The following is a 21,382-nucleotide window of genomic DNA, read 5'->3' on the forward strand; positions in this document are numbered from 1 at the left end:
CAATCAGGTGAGTTGCTTGCAGTCATTTTTGGTTGCGATCTGAGTGTCATGGCTGCTGTCCTGCCAGTTTACGTTTTGCGTCTCATTTGAGGCGTGGATTCGGCCTGTATTCGCAGCTGGACAGAATGAGCGAGGACAAAGAGGAGGATTTGGAGCCGTTGAAGTACTTGGAGCACCAGTGCGCGGCCCAGATCGAGGCGCAGCCCGACCTGGAGGCCCAGCTGGGCATCGACCGTGAGGCTGCCACCCAGCGCCTTTGGGCTGGATTCCACAACTCTGCGGCAGCGATTGCCCACCTTTACCGAGGTCCTGACCCTTGACCTGCCCTGCAAAACCTTAAACTAACTTTGCTTTTACTTTCAGAGCGGTGCCATGGCGCGGAACTTTGGCTGCCCTTTCAGACGGCCGCAGGCACTGTCACGGCCCTCTACAAAGGTACAAATCGTCACCCACCTCCACTTTCGTTTTTTCCTGATAAAAAAATTATACCTACTTTTCGCCGAGGCTCGAGTTTTACCGAATTTCTGTTGGAATTTGGCCACTCGAACCCGGCGAATCGTGAAATGGCCGACGAGGCTCGTGGGTTGGACTTTCTTTCTTTCTTTCTTTCTTTCGTTCTTATAATTCCAAGAATTTTATACATAGAATTTGCGCCATCAAAACATTTTGATGGGTTTTATATTGAGCAACAATTTTGAGCGTCAGGCAATGAATGAACCTTTGTGGAAATTTTGAGAATTCGTTCGAACGCTTTCGTCTGGCGCTGAGAGTGCTTTTGCTGTGTATTTATTTTTGTTTAACTGCCTATGGGGCTGACTCATTGTGGCATCATCGTAGGCCTCATTAATTCTTCCTTCAAGTCAAAGGCTGATGTTATCTCTCTGCACATGGGCTCACATTTTAGCCACGTTCTGGAGTATTGACGCTCAAGAATTTATCCGCAGTTCAGATCGTTACTTTAGTTTGGGCATGGCCTTGAGATGCGTCAATTTAATCTTCAAATTGGCATGAGGAAAAAAGACCAATAAATTCCTCAGTCAGTCAACTTCCTGTCTTGAATGTTAATTGAACTTTTAGAAAAAAGTTTCTAGTTGAAATATTTCAGACAAATTAAGCTCATTAAATAAATAAAGCGTTGAATTATTGAATTGGCCTCTAGAAACCATAAGATTTAATTCAACCTTGATAACAGTGCCAAATTTAAATTTATGCGAGCAATCTAAATCAAGAACAGACATTTCCCTTCTTTAAATTAAATTTTATTTGATCATTTCAAAACTCAATGAAATTTTATTAGCTCATAATTTTCTAAACTTGATTTATTAAAATAATTTGTGACTATTTTAATAGTTTAAGTCTTAAAAAATAAAAACTCATTCGACTAAATTTTTTGCAGACTCGAACGACAGTATCCGTCGGGTGTGTGATATGGGCTTGCAGGCCGGCTACCAGAAGCGCAACAAGGAGGTCCTGAGCTGGGCCCGTCGCCGCCGCCACCTCATCCGCAGGGAAGAACTGATAGCCTACTTGGCTGGCCGCTCCCTGCCCCCTCGTCCCCACAGATCGTCCCCCAAGCCCAAAATACTGCACGAAGGCCCGCCAGTGACCAACCCGCTCGAGGACAACCTCAACACCTTCAGAGAGGCGTTGGCTCTCTCAGGTAAAATAAGATCCAAGTTGATTAAATTTTAGCTAATGATCTCTAGAGCCTATTTCCTGTACATTGCTTTTTTGTGTCATGTTTTGTGAGAGGAAATAATTTCAAAGTCACAACAAAAATTATTTTTTATTTAACAATTAATTTATTTTAAAGGCTTATAAAATTCAACAATTCGTTGCATTCGTGAATTCAGTTTTTGAAAATTTACTGTGTCGCATTCAGTTTCAACAATTAAAGTTGAGTTTCTTCGGAATTGATGTTATTTGAAATATAGGGGGCGTCTTTCACAAATAATGTTTAATATTTTTGGGATTTTTCATTCACAAAAGGTTTTACAAGCCACCGGAGGACACGGTTTGTTCAACAGAGTATTTTCTTCTTACTTTAGTCTCGTAGCAAGTTTTGATCAACTTTTTGACTGAAATCGTTTTCCAGGAGCCACTCGTCGCCGCTCGTCTCCCACCCAGAGTCTGCATGAGCTCAACTCGTTCATCAGCAGTGAATTTGCACGGCACTGCAAGCGGCCGGCTGCCACAAGTCCCTCGCACGACGTCAACATGGACTCGCCAACGCACAAGCGGAGCCGTCTCATGTGAACTGATTGCCTACTTGGTTGTCTGATTGAGTGACTGATTGGGTTGGTTGAGTTAGCAATACCAAATGACTGTTTCCGATTTTTGCGGTGGCACTTTGCGTGGGTGCCACGTTTTGAATTTGTTTTTGCCCTCATCAGCTACTGCCTCCTTGTTTTGTAATCAAACGCGATTCTTGCTTGGTCATTGAGTTGATGAAAAAATATATATATATTTAGTTACGATCGATCACCTATTGATTGTGTAAATTAAGCATTTAAATTTAAATGATCACTATTTTTCTCTCAAACGATAGGTGAGCATTAAATTAGTGCCGAACTTGTTTTTGTCGCTGAAAATTTGATCAGAATCAAAATTTTGATGTTTCCCATTGGAGCACATTGTACATAATAGTTTTGTAATGGCCAAGTGTGTTTTGTAACTTAAGCTGCAACACATTGATTCTGTAGGACACCAAAACGTGACCGTCGAGCATAATTTGCTCGAAATCTGCCTCAACGTGGCTTTCTTTCTAATCATTACACCTTTTTTTCTAACAACAAGCTTCAAAAAAGCGAAGCAAGACATGATATAAAAATTTCACACTTAATTTGCCTTTCTCTCTTTATCATTACATTCGGATGAATGCGAATTATAATATAATTTGATAAATAAGCTAAAAACACCGAGTTGAAAGAAGCATCAAATTATCAATTTTGTTAAAAGAAATATCATAGAGCTTAAGAAAATTATTTCCTAGGAAGTGCGATTGCATTAAAAATAAAGAGTATGAATTTATTAGTTGCTTATTATTTTCCAGACAGCCTCCATGTGTTGGCTAATGTATTAAAAAGACCCTTGATTTGTAAAAGTATCAACAGCGCTCGATTATTTATTTTTTTGTACAGGTGGAACGTTCCATTTGTATCTTCCCAATTACACTAATTACAAAACTAACAATAGATAATTATATGCAAAGTATATTATGTGTATGTATATATTTTTTTTCATAACTGACTATCTTCAACTTCCCCTGGCTCATCCAAAGCTCTCCTTCGGTCTTCCAAAGCCTTCAACAGTTTCCTCCGAGGGCCTAGTGGCAATCCGAGAGCCACCAAGTCATGATCAGTTAGCAACATCAGAGCTTCCAAATCAATTTGCTCATTAATGAAAGTTTGCACATGTTCGCCGAGTCCATGGGCAAGAAGGAATAATTGCAGAGGAGACCATTCGGCATCATCCTCGTCGTCTAAAATGGAATTTAGCAATTAAACACAAGGATTGGGTTTAATTTAGTTATTGATTTTACCACTTTCAACATCTTCATCGTCCCAAGGGACACTTTGTCTTCTGCCCCTGGAGTTTGAACTTCCTGCACTGCCGAGGGAATTTCGTCTGTTCCGTAACTCTTCCTTGCCTCCGTCACGAACCGTGGGTAAAGCATTGAGGGTTGCAGTTATTGAATTTCTGTCATGATAAAATATTATTTTAATGAGCAATTTTAATATCAGCTTTACCTGAAAGCTACAGAACCAAATCCAGGCCTGTCGAAAATCGATGCCGGTTCGGACATTGCGTCATTGTGTAAATACTCTGGCTCGGACAAGGTCCGGTTTGCTGAGTTCAGGGCACCGTTTGTCTTGCCATTTTTGTCAAAGGCGCCTACATACATCACTTCTGAGTCTCGCCGAAGACCACTTAAACTGCGCACCGTCCTTTGTCCATCACCATTGGTCACCTGTCAATAAAATTTAATTGTGACGATTTTTTTCTCCAAAAATATAGAAGAATAACCTTAAAATCTGTGGTTTTGCTCAATAGCTTCTTCTGGACGCCAGCGGCGTTCTTCTTTGGTCCATTGCCCTGGACAATATCAGAAAATTTTGCTGAATCAACAGCCTTAGCTTTTTTGAGGGCTGCAAGGACGTGTGATGGCCGGTGAGGCATGGTCGTCTCTGGCCCTTCGTCCATTTTTGACCTCTGCTTTTTCAGCCTCCGTTGTTCTTTCTCCGCAAGTCTGTCAGCCTGAAAATTACAAAAATATACTTTTTATTTTTGCTACCAAAATTATAATGAATAATATTTTTACCTTTTTGTGTTGTTTCTCGAGCGCCTTGAGCCTTTTTTCCGCTTCCTTCAGGGCCTTGTCGCGCTTGGCTTTGGCCGCCTTTGGTTTGGCCGCCTCCTCAGCGGCCACCGAACCGTCCAAAAACCGCAAAACTTCGTCTCTGTTGTTCATGGCGGCCAATTCTTTGGCAGAGTGGAAGTCAATGTCGAGTGCCCACAGATTCACACCGAAGTTGGCCAGAAAGGTGACGCAGTTCATGTGGCCCCTGGCTGCTGAAAGGTGCAGGGCGGTGTTTCCAAAGTGATCAGCCTTGTCCGGGTCTCCACTAAAAAATAAATAAAAAAAAAAATATTATATTTTAATTTATTCTTCTCAGTTGGAATTCAACCGACACACTTTCTTTCATTTCAAAGTCTGCTAATAAAAAAGTAATTAAAACTAAATTATCTTTTTTTAATGCCAAAAAGCACGTTCGATCAGTTTCACAATAGAGTGTGTTATCTTCGTCGCTCAATAAATTCTTCGAGCTGCCGCGCCGATATGATAAGATAATACAGAGAATGACAAAATTTGCTGCTTATATATTAATGGCTGTTTTATTAACTTAGGCGAATGATGCATGTTGTAGTGTAAAAGGATGAAGCCATTATTATTATTGCGTTGGTGTTTGACTCATCAAGGCACTTGTAATTTTTCAGTACTTTTCACTCTCTCTCTCACAAAGATATATGACGAAATTGGGATCGTTCACGCAAGATAAGACGCAAATTCACTTTTAATGTACAAGGCACTCGCGCCTCCGATCTGTGAATTTTCACTGCAACTAGCTCGAGTGGTGAAATTAAATCGGCGCGCCACCGAGGCAAAAAGTGTTGGTCTCATTTCCACACTGATAATATAATAGTTATAATCCGAGCTCAGAATCGGAGCGCAGTGAGAGAATTTTGGTGCAGACACAAAAAGAACATTAACAAAAGAAAAGGCACGCAGGAGAGAAGCTGGAGCAGCAAACTCTTGATTTCATCCTTAGTTGCCTCACATTGTGCGCGCTCTGCTTACGTTAATTCCTCTATTATTCACAGAGACCAAACATATGCAGCTATTTCTACTGTCATCTGTGTAATTTCATGCATACTCAGGTACGAACTAAATGAGAGAAAAATATAATGAGCTAAAATGCAAACGTCCTCTGAACCAAAAATTTGTTGTCAGAAACTATCTAAAAGGAACATTTCTTTGCACTTTTTGAATGAATATAATTTTGTTTACCAGGGCTATTTAAAAAATCTACTTTTTTCATTTAATACTTATTTATTAACTCTTGATTCAAATTTTATATTGATAATGAATTTTGTCACATTCCTGATTAAAAACGAATAGAATGCAAAACAACATTTTGGACGCTTTCACAAGAGAGATAGAAAAATTGAAGTATTGACTTTAAAGAATCTTTAAAATTTAATTATGTTGCATTATTTTACCTTGAAATTGTTACGTTGGCAATATAATATCACAAATTATAAGTTTTCGTTTCATTTTAAGCCCCAAGCCAATTATTATTATTTTTTTTAATGATTCAAAATTTGAATAAAATTGCCTTATCTTGAAAAGCAGTGCCGTATAATACAATCAACTATTATTAATTCTTTAATTTTATTTCATGTCTGAATAAATTTAATGGCAAGATAAAAAAAAAAAAATGTTTTTTGCCTTTAGAACGACTTTTTTAACCAGAATTTTCACATTATTATTTTTATTATTTAAATGAGACTTTTAAACATATTCAAATTTAAAATTCAAAATTACATTTAAAAATTGTAAAATCTAGAAAAATCACAGCGTGGCGAACGCAAAAAACGTAACATAATCAGTTAAGCCTGCTTTTTCCTGTCCGCCCCTGCTGCCTATAGCGTCAAATGCACCGATCAGGGTATATATTTAATACGATAGTGCTCCCCCTGAGGATGGGCGCGCTTCCGGTCCAGACAGGAAGGGAAACTTATTTCCTAGTTAATTAAGCTGGCTGACTGGCCACGCGGCGATAAAAAGCAGACTCACCCTCTGCCAACCAGCAGCCTCAGGGCGTCCAAGTTGCCCTCGAAAGCGGCCCACAGCGTCGGCGTCATGCCGTCCTCATCCTTCAGGTTGCAGTCTCTGCGCGTCGCTTCTTTCAAAACGTCCAGCAACGAGTCCCTTGCCGCTCTAAAACAAAATTATAAATTAGATTTATTAATATACACCTATAACAATAGAGACAAAGTGTATAAATTACTTACAATCATTTTTATTAACTTGGTGCAGTCATAATATTTAATAATCAGATTCATAATTTATCAAGATTTTATACTTCTACAAAAGCTACCCAAACAATTTCAGTATTTTTGTAATAAGAGATGAATAGCTATTTTACTTTCGATTCAGCACATGCAAGATTCCTCTCTACTTTTAATTGTCTTACAACTTTTGCTTCAGAACCTGAGCATGGAGAACAACATAATTATATTTATTTAATTTAAATTTTATTACAGTAATTTTATTTAATAGGGACAAATATATTCAGCAAAGTAAAAATAAATAAGATGAAATAATATTAAGTTGCGTAAATTTGATATTTTTAAATGTACGAAAATTTAAAAATAAAATAGCAGAAAGCATAAAAGATATTTTTTTTAAATTAATAATAATTATTTAAAGCTTTTCTAAATAAAAAACTAGTTTAATTGTAAACTCCAAATTTTAAGCCAGTATAATAATAATTATTATCTTGTAATTCAGAAGAAATCTTTATATTCTTAATTAAGGTTCGCCAGCTCTCCCCTGCTGTCAATATTTTCATCTCATCACGCCTTAACAGATTCACGCTCATTCACATCAGCAGATCCTCTTTCCGCTCTCGCAAATTGTGAATGTACAATTTATTTTCTCCAGCGGACGAAAGGAAAAGTTTGAATCACACAGTGGCCGGCAATCGACGTCGCTTTTCGGATACGCCATTATCGAGGATGCATCATTTAGTTCACGGTCTGTTTGCAATTTTCAATCCAAGTTCATTGCCTCTCTCGTACTTTATCCGCTCTCATGCGCTTTTCACTGCGTATATATGTACGTGTGCTTTACAGACTATCAGTGTTGTAAATGAGTTCCAGTTCATGCATGCAAGTTGGCAAAAAAAAAAACATGATTCGAGGGCATTTTAATTATATGCGTTTGAAGCTAAATTCGATGAAACACCCATGCATATTAATGGTTTCCTGCAATAGCGTGGTTCCAACAACAGCAACCAAAAAAGTTGCACAAAATCATAGCCCTTTTATAAGTAGAGAGTTCGATGCGAGTCAAGTTAGGCCAGCAGGGAGGGTTGAAATAATAAAAAAAGGAAACGTGTTAAGAAAACCATTAAAAAATGTAGTTCTCATAATTATTTTTGAAATGTAATATTACATTTTTTATTAATGTAATTTGAATATCAATTTTATTCAAAACTCAGGGACGCAGGACTGAGACTAAAAATTAACTATATCAAACATCTAACAATCAAGCTTTGATATTAAAGGGCACCATTTTTTAGAATCAAATATTACATGATTGAATTAAATAATTATTTATATTAAAAAGAAAAGAAAAAGAGAGTGAAACTTAAAAAAAAAATGATAATAATGCTGTTTCAATCCTTTTACTTTAAGAGCATTAATTTTACTGCCCAAATTAATTGGCCTTGAAAGTCCCAACCTTCAATTTGGCTCATTTTTATTACCTTTAAAAAAATTGTCGGAGCGAATCTAATCATAAAGTTCACATGTCACAGGAATATAATAGTAATTATTGCAAGTGTGATTGCATATATCCGTAATTAGTGAGCAGTACACACACGTGTTTGCCTGTGTTCTATGTCGCAACGTACCTAGAGATTTCATCTGCTGGGCCTTGGTGTGGCCGCCAAACGTTTACTTTGATAATTTTATTCCACAGCCGCCTACATGGTTGAAAACCGTGACGAGACGTTAGTTTTAACTGCGCTGTGTCGTTATCTCAGATCGAAATTGACGCGACTTTCAAGTGCGCCCAAAATTCAGGTTCAACTAGTTTAATAGAGTTCAGCAATTAATTCACTATTCCATCCGTCCTAAAATTTCGAAATTTCATAGAAAAACAAAACTTTTAGCAATTAAAGTACAAAAATTTGTTGCAGAAAGTGAAATTTGAGGGGCGAATCACGATAAATGATGAACCGGGCTTTTGATCGTTGCGAGAACATTCATCATAAAAAAAAACAGATCAAATAATTGGGCAAACAGCGGAAAATAAAATAGCAACAACAACTAACTGAATGTATCAATTTCAATCAATATTCATGGAAACCTTTGTTTTTGCTAATTTAATTTTGTTTTTGTTTATTATATAAGATTTGTTTTGAAGTAGCTGAGAAAAAGGCTATTTTTTTTTCAAAAAATTGTTTTGATTTCTGTGCCAAAATAAAACAGTAAAATATTTGCCACGTGGTGGTCAAAGAGCGGGTAATTTTCGTTTTTTAATGAAGTAAGAGAAATCGCGATGCAGTAACGCGGTTGATGGATGCATTTGGGTTGCATAAGAGAAATCTGGAGCGTCAAAAGCGATTGATGCACCTGATTGAACCCTGGCTTTGCGCCGAGAATGACCCACTTGGAGCCGGTCGCCTATTCTATTATCCAGACTCACCGCAAATCGAAAGAGGCAACTTTTTCACCTAGACGAGAATAATATTGATTTACTTTTCTCACACGTATACTTGGCCATAAACATAACAGTGCTTTAAATAGGCTCTTCACTCCATCTGTGAGAAACAAATCTCCAATTATACGGAGAAGCCAATTGTTGTTTTGCATAATGCAACGTTTTGCAGAGGGAATGAACTGACGAAACTTAAAATATTCAATATTTTAGATGTTTTATAATAATGTTGTTAAAATATTTTGAAATGTTTAAACTTCTTTAGGAATTTTTCAGGCTGAGAGTTGATTTATGATAACAGTTTACCCCTAATTAACAGTATGTGTCTCTTTTAAATGTATTTTCAACTTTTTCTATACTTTTTACGTATGTTTTTTTTCTGTGTGTTCATGATTGTATCGAGTAGAGAATAAATAAATAAATAAATGAATTTAATTAATTGAGCTTTAATTAAATTTGCCGTTTCCTGTTTTTTTAATGAAACAACGCAAACATAGTCGATAAGAAAATTATCTAGATGAAGCTAAATTTTAAATCAAAATCCTAAAATTAATCATAAAAATTAAGTTAATTGCAATTATATTCATTTTATTTTTCTTCAGAAACACGACTACGATATTTAAAAATAAATTTGTAAAAATTGACTAGTTTTCGCAATAATTTAACTGATTTATCATGATCCTGATTTCTCCTTTCTACATTTTTTTTTCGTTCTGATTGAGACGGAGTAAATCAAGAGCAATTTTATCATAATTTCACTCTGTCAGCGTCAATTTAACAAATAAAACGGTCGCATCAGCGCTTCTCGTCTTTTACTTTGTTACTTGCCATGGGCATATCAAATTGCGCTTGAGTCAGCCCTCTCGTCAAGACCACGAAACCATTGAAATTCTTTTGTGATTTTCGATAAACGCGCTCTTCGTTTTCGAGCTCTCGCGTATGTTCATCTATCATCTTCTTGTATAATATTATCAGACGAGAGTGATGTGCAAATGGCCAAAGTGACGCGCTTCCAGATAAAGAGCGGCGCAATATAAAAGTCATATACGTGATGAATATGATAAATTGTCCTGTCGATATTGATTAAAGGTTGGTGTAAATTAGCGGCGTTTTTATTTACTCAAACGGTGACGCCCTTAATCTGACCGTCATTCTGTAATATTCATTTGCCTCATAAATAACTCTTAATCCTGTGTGCGTGAAAACTATTGAGAGATTATATTATGAATTTATATCTATCGTGATCGATTGATTGTTTATTTGTTTGGCCTTTATTTATTGTTTACTGTTGCAATTCTGGAGTTTCCACGGGCAGTTTAAGTAAAGAAAACTAATTTCAATATATTTAATATTATTGTTTATTGTACTTGGTTTTGCACCTCTCATTAATACATATTATATATTTAGGATTGATCTCATCCTTGTCAAATCATTGTTAAAAAAAAATGTTTAACTAACGCTCCAACGGGCAGTTTTTTGAAATTTCTATCAACAAAAAATGATTAAAAGTTTATTTTACTGGAAGAAATTTGACGAGAAATTCATGATATGTACAAGAAAACCAATAAAGTGAATTTATATGTACCAAAATTTCATATTTGAATCAAAATTGTAAGTCCCCTAACACAGAATTTATTTTTAGATTTCAAAAATTAAAAAAAAAAATGCATTTTGGTACCCACTTGCAATGTTGGATTAAAATATAAATGGAATAACATTTAAATCGTATTATTAAAATACTGCATATAAATATATAATTATGACTGAATATATTTATATAATTATATGATTAAATTAAATAAAATACCTATAATTGATATTTATAATTATTGTTGTATTTTTCATTTAAAAATTTGTTTTCGTTTTTGAGTTCAATTGATTTTTAATACTTTATGTTAAAGTCACAAAATAAATAGTATTGAACAAGCACCAAGCTAACACGATATACTTTTTAAACAAATTCTATGTCCTCCCAATAATTGTGCTTTAGTAAACTGTACGTAGATAATTTAATTTTTTAATAATATAGTGAGGAAAATACAATTCAAAAATTTTATTTCAAATTGCAGATATGCGTATAGGACAGCATAAATGACAGCAAGCCTTTAAGATGGTTACAATTATAGTATGAGTAGCATCATTTCCAAGTCCAGGGCCAATTTGAGGTCTATATTTTGGATTATTAAATTGAGGTTAATTCTCCATCTATTATATTACTTATATTATGCTTATATTGAGGAACTGGATATTGCGTGGATTATTCATCACGCAATTTAAAATTCAAAACAAATCGCAAAAAATTATCTAGACTCGGCGATCGCCGCAGCTGACGTTGGCCAAAATGCCCACGTAATGAAAAATCACTTCCTCCTCACAATCACGATGCGCTCTGCTGGTCGCGTGCGTTCAGAGCGATCACCAAAAAAATGCAAAAAAGACAGAGATCTAAATCGTAGCGGTGCAGCAAAATTAACAGTTGCGAACTGCTTGTTTGGGCAGATTTATAATGCGTTTATTTGCTCAACGAGCAAGAGTTTTGATTCGAGTGGCTGCCCACGTGTTTACATACGGACCTAATTAATTTAAATTGCTAATTCAGAGTTGTTATATAAAACTAGTAATTTTTCGTCTCTAATCAGAGGAGTGTGTATTAAAAATTCTATCAAGATGCAAATCGGTACGTCCAGCTATTGTAAAATCTTTATCATTAAGGTGAGCAATTTCACATGACAGTCTGCGTGCAACTTGAAAAGATAAAACCTTAAAATACCTGAATTCTTCAAGTTCAGAGTGGTTTGTTTTTGTCCCTGATCATCTGATTTTGGTAAGTCTATGTCTAATTATAAAACTATTCGGTAAAGATTAATACTCGAGTAATAATTTTATTGATGTTTATTATCAATTGTCGGCTTAAACTACAAATGAAGTTTATTGAGGCTATCGGTATTGCCCTGTATTAATTTATGACGTGCTAATTGATTTGAAAGTTGCTCAATGAACTAAATCGCGTTATTAACACATCTGGAGATTATCCTCATAAACTTCAATGAGCTTTTTGCTACGTCGGTAGTTGTGCAAGTAGAGTGTGCAGATCTATAATCTATATTAACCCATATATCTCCACATCAAAGTACAAACTCTGTTGCAGCATTATTTAATAATAATTTCAGTTTTAAACAAAATTATGCATAAAAAAATTAGGGGGAAAAACAAATTACAAGGAAAAATCATAGAAAATATGGAAAATGATATTTTGCCTTCAATGTTTCATTTTATCCTCTTAAAGATAAAAATTTAATCAATTTCTATTATTTTGTTGCTTAAATATGATTAATTTAATTAGTATATTGAGGCAGGAAAGCAAATTTTGTAACAGAAACTAGGGTGATTTAGTATATTTTCGACTTACTTGTGAAAGCGGTCCGTCGCCATGGCTGGTGCTTTGTTGGTCCCACCGCGCTCACTGCTCAATTACTGCATTACACGCTGCACGACCGACGGTTCAGTCACACCTGGCCACATCCCACGCAGGTGGCGCCCCCGCGGGGGTGGCCACTCGTCCGGAACACGGCCTCCGCCGAACACATCCGAGCGCCATCTCCACGGTGCGCGTTCCAGTTTTGAACGTGCGAAAATCGTCGTCGGCAATTAGGGAGCGCTGCGGACAGAAATGACTAATTAAGGCAGATAAACACGAGTCAAAGGAGTGCGGCGAGAGCGTGCTAATCAGCATGGCTTTCTGATATCGAATTGATTAGCCCTCTTGTGAGCAATGGCAAGTCCCAAGAGGTTCGAGAGATTCTTCCAAGGACTTTTAAAGAAAAATAAAATTGAAGAGAGTGATTTAAACAGACAGTTGTGTATGAAGCGTAGTTTGGCTAAAAATTGGAGCGTGTTTGAAGTTTTTCGACCGTGGAAACAATTCGTTGACATTATTTGATAATGTAGTATCAATCGATGGTGTAAATTTGAGACAACTACTTGATAATTAATTTTCACAATAGTTAGTGAGCATATTTTTCGCAAATCTATCAACAAATTAAATTAGGTCATCAACCTACATTGACAATAATTTCAATTAATAATTAGTTTTAAATTGAGAATTTAGACAATGGTCATCTTTTCTTACTTTTGGTTTCATTTCAGTTGTTGAAACGAAAATTATTTAATCACTTAATATTCTTTTGTTAAAATATATTTATTTATTCATTGATTTTTGTAAGAATTAATCAATAAATATTGACTTGAATGACTTTAAGGATGCAGAAATTTTACATATTTCTTCTCAATTAATTAAAAATTGCTCATGCCGACGACAGTAATATTTATACCATTGTAAGTTATCGTTCTCAATTCCATCAAATTAATTTGAATAATTTAAATTGCAAAAAATAAAACTGAAAGATTTCCATACCAGCGACAAATTGACATCAACTTATACGATAACATCTCTTATCTTCGCGTGGACGAGCCTTATCGTGTGGGAGTGAGGCTATTAAAGTGCGGAGGTGGACCTCACATTTGAGCACAATTATGCCCGCCACTACCATCACCAGTACACGGTTCCATCGAGCGGCCCGCGATGGCCTCTTGGATGTTGTCCGCGAGGCATCGTCAAAGGAAGCCAACCAAAAGGACGAGCATGGCCTGAGTCCAGTGATGTGGGCCTCCTTCGCAGGCCATAGCCACGTACTGAGGGTGCTCGTCAGCAAAGGGTAAAAACCGATAAGAAAAATTAATCATTTATTCAAGTTTAAATTATTTATAAAAAGAATCTTCTAAATTTAAATAAAGAACTATAAAAATTTAAAGACACAATTTTCGGTCATAGACACAGAAAAAACATTAAGAAATTAATTTGTAAATTTTGAATTTAGAAGTCAGTCAAACAAGCCCCCAATTCACAGCTTTATTAAGCCGATCGATTGCTATTTTTTAGATCTCAAATACTGCTAAGATTAAAGTCTAAATCGCTTAATTAATGTGTATTAAAATTAGCACAATTTAATTAATCCGTAGTGGTAAATAGAATATTAAAAAATGTTAATCTTTTGTAACGTAAATAGAAATTATATAATTAATCAAGAAATTCACACAAAGAAGACGTTGAAATTTAAAAATTCATGAATGTAAAAAATATTCATGTTCAAAAGAAAGCCACGTTCGTTTTAACAATTAAGTGATATTTTCTCAAAAATATTCCTTGTAACCCCCAATTTTCCAAAGCAATGCATCAATCAAAACTCCTTTGGCAAAGTTTTTGTCATAAATTTTAGATGCTATCAAATTATTTTTCGGTAATTTTTATACAATCAAAACTTCAAAAACTCCAATTTTGCTACACAAGATTAACTATTCTTTTTAAATTGATCTGTAGTTCCCTCATATCATAAACGTTTTTTATCTCTTTAGCCACTTCAATTAAAATTTCATCCATAACTAACTTTTTTATATTGACTTAAATATTTTTGGTCAATTTTAGTGGAGAGATTAACAAATACGACAATTTGGGCAACACGGCACTCCACTTGGCCGCGGCCAACGCGAACACGAAATGCGTGGCGTTTCTCTGCACGATGGGTGCAGACGTTTGGGCCCTCAACATCGACAAACGCACCCCTCGTGACATGGCCGCGGCCCACGCTCGGGGCGAGTCCTCTCTGCGTCTGCTGGACGCGGTCATGGCGCGCGAAATGGCCCTGGACCCAAAACGCTGCGACCTGAAGTGCCAACGCGCCCGTCAACGCGCCGAGAAACACCTGCAGGCGTTCCAGCGACTCTCGAGCGAAGAGAAGCGCAAACAACTGGACGAAACGCGCAGTCTGCTCGAACGCAGCACGGCCAGTTCGCCGGAAGAAGACGCGACGTCCCTCGGCTCGTCGAACGCGTCCACCACCTTATCCGCGTTGTGGGCCGTTGTCCGCAACACCAACAAGAGACGCGCCTCCGCCGAATCCAGCACGACCACTTCGTCGGTTGCGACGAGGAGTTTCAATTTCGGGGTCGGGTCTGTCGCTTCCGACGGCAGCAGGACGATCCGACCGCTGTCCGGATTGGCGCCCAGCACCGAGGTTCTTTACTCGGGTGGCGCTCTGGGCCCCCGACGCTCTTCAGTGCAGAGCACGGGTAATTATTTTTACTTCAAGAATATAAAAAAGATTAAATTTTTTGAATAGAAAAGAAACGAGAAAGTCTTTGTAACATTAATTAAATTACAGATAGAAAATAAAATAAAATTCATTAATTTAAAATATTAATATTCTCATCAAAACAAGTTAACAAATTTAGAATCAAATCAAAAAGTTTAAGGATATTTAGAAACGTGCCCTGTGCAAGACATAGATAGCATGCAACAAATAATCAACAATGCTTTTATTTTTAAGAGACTGTGATCTTTAATAAAATAATAGCATTGGAAAACTTTATTTTTTGTCGAATATTTGATGTTTATTAAGTTAAAGAAGGTGTTATCAAATCTAGAAAAAACGATTGGCCTTAACAGTCAGTAAAATTAGTTACTATGAAACGTCCAGACGTAACTTTAGAAGGCAAAAGCAAAAATAAATGATTTCCATACTTAAAATGTAGATCCACAATAGTAACACTTATTCAATTTGCATGGATTATTTATTCAATTGTTGCACACCATGTTAATATGCACCTAAAAAAACTAATAATTAATAGAAAAAAATTCTGATTTTAGATTAAAAATTAATAATTGAATTATTGGATTCTCACCTCATCCTTTTTGCACACAAACTTAACACAAACAAATCTTTATAGGCTCTTCGATGACAACAGATTCAGTGACAGACGCTTTTGATTTGGCCCAAAGAAACCAAGGAGGGCTCGTCAGCATCATTGCAACCCCTTCCGACTCGGACCCTGAACTTGACGACGACGTTTCTGAATCAGGACGTAGGCGCTCCAGCCTCTTCGACAGACCAGGTTTTGGCAGTGTTGCTTTTAGGTAATAAAAATGTTAATAATTACAAATAATAAAAATTTTCATTAAAAATTTTGGTGGAAATTTTAATTATAATTTAAAAGTTTGAAAAAATATTCAATTCAACAATTTAATTAACTGTTTTTTTTTTTCAAATTCCAGACACTCCTTGACCGGTTTGGAAACGGAAACCGTTGCCACTTCAGACACTCCAAACGCAAACTGGATTTTCAAAGCGCCGGACGTCGTAGACTCGGCAGGCAAAAAGGACGACGTGTTTGTCGAAGACAGTCTGCCTCTGGACGACGAGGAAGTTTCGCCGCTGGTTTCGTTCTTGGTGGCATGGGGCTTGCGCGACCTGGCCCACCAGCTGATCCCAGTGTTCAAGGACGACCTGGAGGCCCTTTTGGTAGCCAACGATGACGATCTGCAGATGGCGGGCATCGTCACCGGACCACGCAAGAAACTGCTGCGAGCCATCGAGCTGCACAACCAGGATATCAACGGCGACTCTGCACCGGAGGAAACGCGATTGTGACTTTTGCGTGACGTTGTAAACTTTGATTCTCTAATTTTTAAGTATTATTATAGTAATTTGCGTAAGTTGACGATGACAAATAAAGAGTATGTTAATATAAAAACGAACGATGTGTACTGATAAGTTATGAAACGTAAGAAGCTAATGGACTTTAAAATGCAGACTTCTTGCTATTTCACTTGCGATATGTTGATAAGAAAACGGGTGCGCATCAGCATTTCGGTCACCCGCTACTTAAAAATTATTGATAAAGCGAAATCCCTTTTGACGCTTCTCTGCGCCGCCTACAATGACAGCCTGTAACATTTTGATAACTAAATGCTTTCAACTTAATTAAAGTGGCGTTTTTTTTGCGTAATTTTATGAGTACCCTAATTGCTGCAACGAGAGTGCATTCCTCAGTTTGTTCGCACACTCTTCACATGCAAAAGATAGAATCGGCTAATCGCTTTTTACAAGAAAGCAGATTCGCTTCTTCAAATCTAAAAAAACGATTAATCAAAATTAAAGGAATGAAATTAAATTAGTATTTTTTTTTTCAATCTGGCAGCGACCAGTTGCCGAATAGTTTTTTTTATCTACGATCGAACTTTGGAGTTATTCAAATTGCCTCAAATGATGTTTCCATGAAAATGCTACTCGCCGCATTTTATCAACCGTTAATTCTGTTGTTTGACATATGTAATTGCTGGTTGAGTGGTCCGCTCTGATTGACATTTATTTGCTCGGCGTGCCCGATAAAAAGTCACATTATTATATTCGCTTATCGCGTTCACCCACACAGGTGAAACCAACCTCGCTTCTTTTCGCGCGACGAACGCTACAAATTGATGCAAGGACGGGCTTTTCTTTGAACGAACCGCGCCGGCTTTCAGACTCGAGTGTGGGCGACGGTCGAAAAACAAAAGATGCTAATTGTTTTGGTTTTATCGGCCATTACTTTTTTGTGTCACTGGATACGCATTCAAAACATAAATATCGAACACCAGGGAATGGCTTTAATAGTTTTTAGATGACCGTCCCAGACAGCGATGTTATGCAACCATTTCAATAGGGAAGTCGTGCCGGTTGCATACTGGACTGTTCCGACGTATACTTTTATCCATGATATCCACCGGGTTTTAGCTCTACATAGAATTATGTAATGTTTACCTCACTCACGAATATTTTTGATAAAAAAAATTAAAATAACATCATTAAATATAAATTGATCAATATGCACCCCACTTTTTATAATTAGGTTGGGTTTTTTTGTTAAACCAGATTTTTTTTTCATTTTTAAAGTAAATATTACGATTACAAGGATAATGACGAACCAAAATATGAAAATAATTATTTTTATACTACAAAAATTTAAAATTTTCTTATTTTGATAGAATTTTTAATCCACGTCAATTAAATTTCATTAGTTTCCGTACAACTTAAAAATTTAAAATATTTCCAAAAAACTCTGTAAAAATGATTACATCTTATTTGTTCTCCTCTGCTCAAAATATTTGTATAGTACTTTGATGCATTTTAGTTTTGTGTCAAAAATACAGTTCTGGAGAGGCTAAATAGCAAAATATTTGGATTTTTTTTTCATCCACTTCATTTATTTTTAAATGAAGAGCTGCAAGAAGTGATTATAAGTCGACGCCCTTCAAATACTTATAATATGTCTAATGCCTTCACTTCCAACAATTTTTCAAAAGGAGGAATAATTGGCAAAGCGATAAGTTTTTAGGACTTTTAGGAAAAATGACGCTGCAATTTCTTATTTTAGCAGCTTCAATTACATTAAGGACTCCTTATTGACATAGTCATATCAAGTCTTTACAACAATTTAAGCCTTACTAGGCAATTAATATAAATTTAACAAACCATTGTTGTAAAGACTGGAATTGACTATGTCAATAAGGAGTCCTTAAGCTCTTTTGCACTAATTTTTAGATTTCTGTCTTTATTTGTTAACCATTCATCATAATTATTGTGACTTATTCAAAAATCAATAAAAAAAAATCAATGGAAAAAGAATTAGAATTGACTTTTGACTATTGGCTTAGATTTAAAAAAAAATTATTTTGTAATATTCGATCGTTTTTATTTTTTAAAATTATTCAAACTTGCTTACTGAAGTACATATAACATATAATATTTGTGTGAAATGGTTTTATTATGCTTTACTATATTTATCAACATGTTTCGTGTTAAGGGTCACTTTGCATCACGAGATGAGCGAGTGCTGCGGAGCCATAAATTAAAGTGGGCACCGCAACCTGGCTGCAGCAATAATGATGGATCTGCCGCGAGCTGCAGCGCAAGGATGGCGATTGCGCCACTCTATGGATGCAGAATAAATAAATAAAACGAACGGACGAATGCATTTGCACACGTATGTACACGAATGGATGAGATTGAGCCGCATTAATACGCAGACAAATTGAGCGGCTGCCGTAACGGCCTCTGCGCTAATTTATGGCGTCGACTTCTTGCCTATTCTGCGGCGAACACGTACACGGAGCGTTTTTTAATAAATGGCTAGAAAATAAGTCAGCACAGAGCCGATCATGGAAGTAGCAGCGAGTTGCAAAATGCGCGTGTTTGTACGCGAGATATTGTGTATATATAGATTCAGTTATAGTCAGTCTCAGTGAGGTGGCCTTGTCTTTTATGATGATAATTATGTTGTTGATTTCAGCCGCCAAGTGTGGGGGGCGATTAAAAGTCGTATTCTCGATACACCCATTCCGCCCGATTTGAATAAATGCAAAAAGCTTGCAGATACCGTCTAATGTGAATTGAAAAAACCTTCACACTGACTTGGGCTGCACGCATAGATTCGCGGTTGAAATGTATCATTATGGATCACTATTGACTGGAGAAAGGAACGCGCGAGAGAATTCATAATTCTGCTGACTTAGATTAGAACCTTGAATTTCCATATTTATGTATAAAATTATGTCTGACCTCAAATAATAATGTAGCACTTATAATTTTTGTCTCATAACGAGCAAGCTATTGCGTAGCCTGCACAGCTGTGTTTAATTCAGTTCATTACTTCAATCATCAAATCAACTTTTGCAGATACCACCATGCAAGAAGGATTATCAAATCAACGGGAATTAAATTTTTGGCGTTCTTTATTTCTTATCTTCTCCTTGAAAAATAGCACATGTGCTTACAATTTATAAGCACACAGGAAGAATATTTAATCATTTATTAATTTTTGTGATTAAGAAGTAAAAAAGTGATCAATCAATTTTATCAGATTCTTAATCTTAATATTGCTCAATAAGTCAACATATCAGATCATTATTTTGGCTTACGATACATTGTAATTTTTTTTTTATTTTGCTTGCAGATTAAAGCAAAGAAAACGGGAAAACTCTGGCAAAAGTTGTTTCGATTAAAAAAAAAAATAACTTAATAAACTTATTATTAATGAAAAATAATTTTTTTTCCGGCCTTTGCAAATATTGTTCAATTGTATGTCAAAATAATACTTTTTCACACATTTTATTTTGCTCAATTATCTCAGCTTATTATTTTACTTATTATTATACTTTAAATTTCATAAATTTTCCTATTTATCCTCAATTTTGCAACAATCCTACGATATTATTTACAATTATTTGCTTATATCAGCTTCTCTTATTTGTACTTGTAAACAATCAAAGTTGTTAATTATAAAATTGTTATAAAAGTCATTTTTCAAATCAATTAAATAAATCAATTTTTTACAAGAATGAGTCACCGGTGAGGAAATAAAATTCAATTATTGCAGTGTGTGTTCGCATTATTTAGTAATGCGCGGCGGCGTTGAGACAATTAGCAGTCATTAATAATCATCAATGGAGGAAGCGCGGCTGAATTCCGATTGTAGAATAATTTCACAATTGCACTATCTGATGATTCTGCGGAGATGAAATAAATAAATAAATATTACCCAACAGGCGCGCAGAATCATTTTTTTTCCACAATGATCAGGCATAAAATACATCTCGTTTTCACATGACTGTGCGTGTGACAGACAGCGAGCGCACAATAAGACAAACACCGCGATATTCGATTCGATTGCATTTCGTCATCCAGGCTTATACGAAACGGAATAAGTATTTTGAAACGCGAGGAGCTCGTTTTTCACACACGCAGACATCCAGCCTGAAGCTTGACCATCCGATTTACGATCGAGGGTCAGAAGGCGAAATAAAATCCGCGGGGTTTTTATTTGTAACTGTACACCGGCGGCGGGCAAGCAAAGGAATAAATATTTAGGCTGCTGGAGGCGTGGATAGTTTTTATTCTCTTTTGGCGAGAGAGGCGCGCGCGTTTTGGCGCAAAAGCAGCGATAAAATAAAATAAATTGCGAGGTGCCATCACTTTTGTGGGATCACGAGGCCATAAATATAAAATGCCCTCTGCGTATGTGTTACACTTCTGCTTTAATCTGGGCACCGTATATACTTTATAAATATATTTTTTTTCCCATTTCATTACTCCACTCTCTCGTCGTTTGCGCCTCGGGTTGGAGGTTGAACAACCTTTGCTTCTTTAATATATATTCTCACTGCGCCGCGCCAGCAAATTAAAATCCGACGGACGCGGCCGATGATTAAAGTGTATTAAAGTTTTAAGGAGGCGGACCGACTCGTTAACTTGTGCTCTCTAATCAGCGCAAAACGTGCAGGTTAATAAAAATGAGAGACGGCTCAATATGCAAATTACGCGCTGAAACTCCATTAAGCAATATTTTTTTATTGATGTGCGTATGCAGGAATTTTGAGTGGGCTGACACAAGTGAATTGAGACTTTTCGACCGAAATCGCAGCCCCCACGCTTGAAATTTTTGACTTGGAGTCGGTTTCAATATGGGATGGAAATATTAATATAAAGGCATATCCTCGAC

At 36.2% G+C, this 21,382-nt stretch overlaps 3 protein-coding genes across 3 annotated transcripts; 2 read left to right on the forward strand and 1 right to left on the reverse strand.

Moving 5' to 3' along the window:
- Positions 1 to 8: 8 nt before the first annotated feature.
- On the forward strand, positions 9 to 3,106 carry LOC132193713 (HUWE1-associated protein modifying stress responses). The gene is made up of 4 exons (XM_059614557.1): positions 9 to 306; positions 364 to 435; positions 1,397 to 1,660; positions 2,096 to 3,106. The coding sequence occupies exons 1-4, from the start codon at positions 126 to 128 to the stop codon at positions 2,254 to 2,256; spliced, it is 678 nt and encodes a 225-aa protein (XP_059470540.1). The 5' UTR covers positions 9 to 125; the 3' UTR covers positions 2,257 to 3,106.
- Positions 3,079 to 12,579, reverse strand: LOC132193711 (pre-mRNA splicing regulator USH1G). Its single transcript, XM_059614553.1, has 7 exons — positions 12,420 to 12,579; positions 6,359 to 6,502; positions 4,322 to 4,625; positions 4,027 to 4,257; positions 3,750 to 3,970; positions 3,542 to 3,699; positions 3,079 to 3,481 (listed from the first exon to the last, which is right to left on the reverse strand). Exons 1-7 carry the CDS (start codon positions 12,440 to 12,442, stop codon positions 3,240 to 3,242), a joined length of 1,323 nt encoding a protein of 440 aa, XP_059470536.1. The 5' UTR covers positions 12,443 to 12,579; the 3' UTR covers positions 3,079 to 3,239.
- A 937-nt stretch (positions 12,580 to 13,516) lies between these two features.
- Positions 13,517 to 16,601, forward strand: LOC132193709 (pre-mRNA splicing regulator USH1G-like). Its single transcript, XM_059614552.1, has 4 exons — positions 13,517 to 13,725; positions 14,493 to 15,136; positions 15,794 to 15,980; positions 16,119 to 16,601. Exons 1-4 carry the CDS (start codon positions 13,544 to 13,546, stop codon positions 16,492 to 16,494), a joined length of 1,389 nt encoding a protein of 462 aa, XP_059470535.1. The 5' UTR covers positions 13,517 to 13,543; the 3' UTR covers positions 16,495 to 16,601.
- The last annotated feature ends 4,781 nt before the right edge of the window (positions 16,602 to 21,382 follow it).

Source organism: Neocloeon triangulifer, unplaced genomic scaffold, assembly GCF_031216515.1.
Source record: "Neocloeon triangulifer isolate White Clay Creek 2 clone unplaced genomic scaffold, ASM3121651v1 ptg000004l, whole genome shotgun sequence".
Taxonomy (NCBI): Eukaryota; Metazoa; Arthropoda; class Insecta; order Ephemeroptera; family Baetidae; genus Neocloeon; species Neocloeon triangulifer.

Excerpts from the sequence above, each read along its gene's own strand:
- LOC132193713 (XM_059614557.1), top strand. The coding sequence starts at position 126 with ATGAGCGAGGACAAAGAGGAGGATTTGGAGCCGTTGAAGTACTTGGAG. Across the intron at positions 307-363 it reads GATTGCCCACCTTTACCGAG|AGCGGTGCCATGGCGCGGAA; the intron begins GTCCTGACCCTT and ends TTTTACTTTCAG. Across the intron at positions 436-1,396 it reads TGTCACGGCCCTCTACAAAG|ACTCGAACGACAGTATCCGT; the intron begins GTACAAATCGTC and ends AATTTTTTGCAG.
- LOC132193711 (XM_059614553.1), bottom strand. The coding sequence starts at position 12,442 with ATGGCGACGGACCGCTTTCACAA. Across the intron at positions 6,503-12,419 it reads GCGACGGACCGCTTTCACAA|AGCGGCAAGGGACTCGTTGC; the intron begins GTAAGTCGAAAA and ends ATTTTGTTTTAG. Across the intron at positions 4,258-4,321 it reads TCGAGAAACAACACAAAAAG|GCTGACAGACTTGCGGAGAA; the intron begins GTAAAAATATTA and ends TGTAATTTTCAG.
- LOC132193709 (XM_059614552.1), top strand. The coding sequence starts at position 13,544 with ATGCCCGCCACTACCATCACCAGTACACGGTTCCATCGAGCGGCCCGC. Across the intron at positions 13,726-14,492 it reads AGGGTGCTCGTCAGCAAAGG|TGGAGAGATTAACAAATACG; the intron begins GTAAAAACCGAT and ends GGTCAATTTTAG. Across the intron at positions 15,981-16,118 it reads TTTGGCAGTGTTGCTTTTAG|ACACTCCTTGACCGGTTTGG; the intron begins GTAATAAAAATG and ends TTCAAATTCCAG.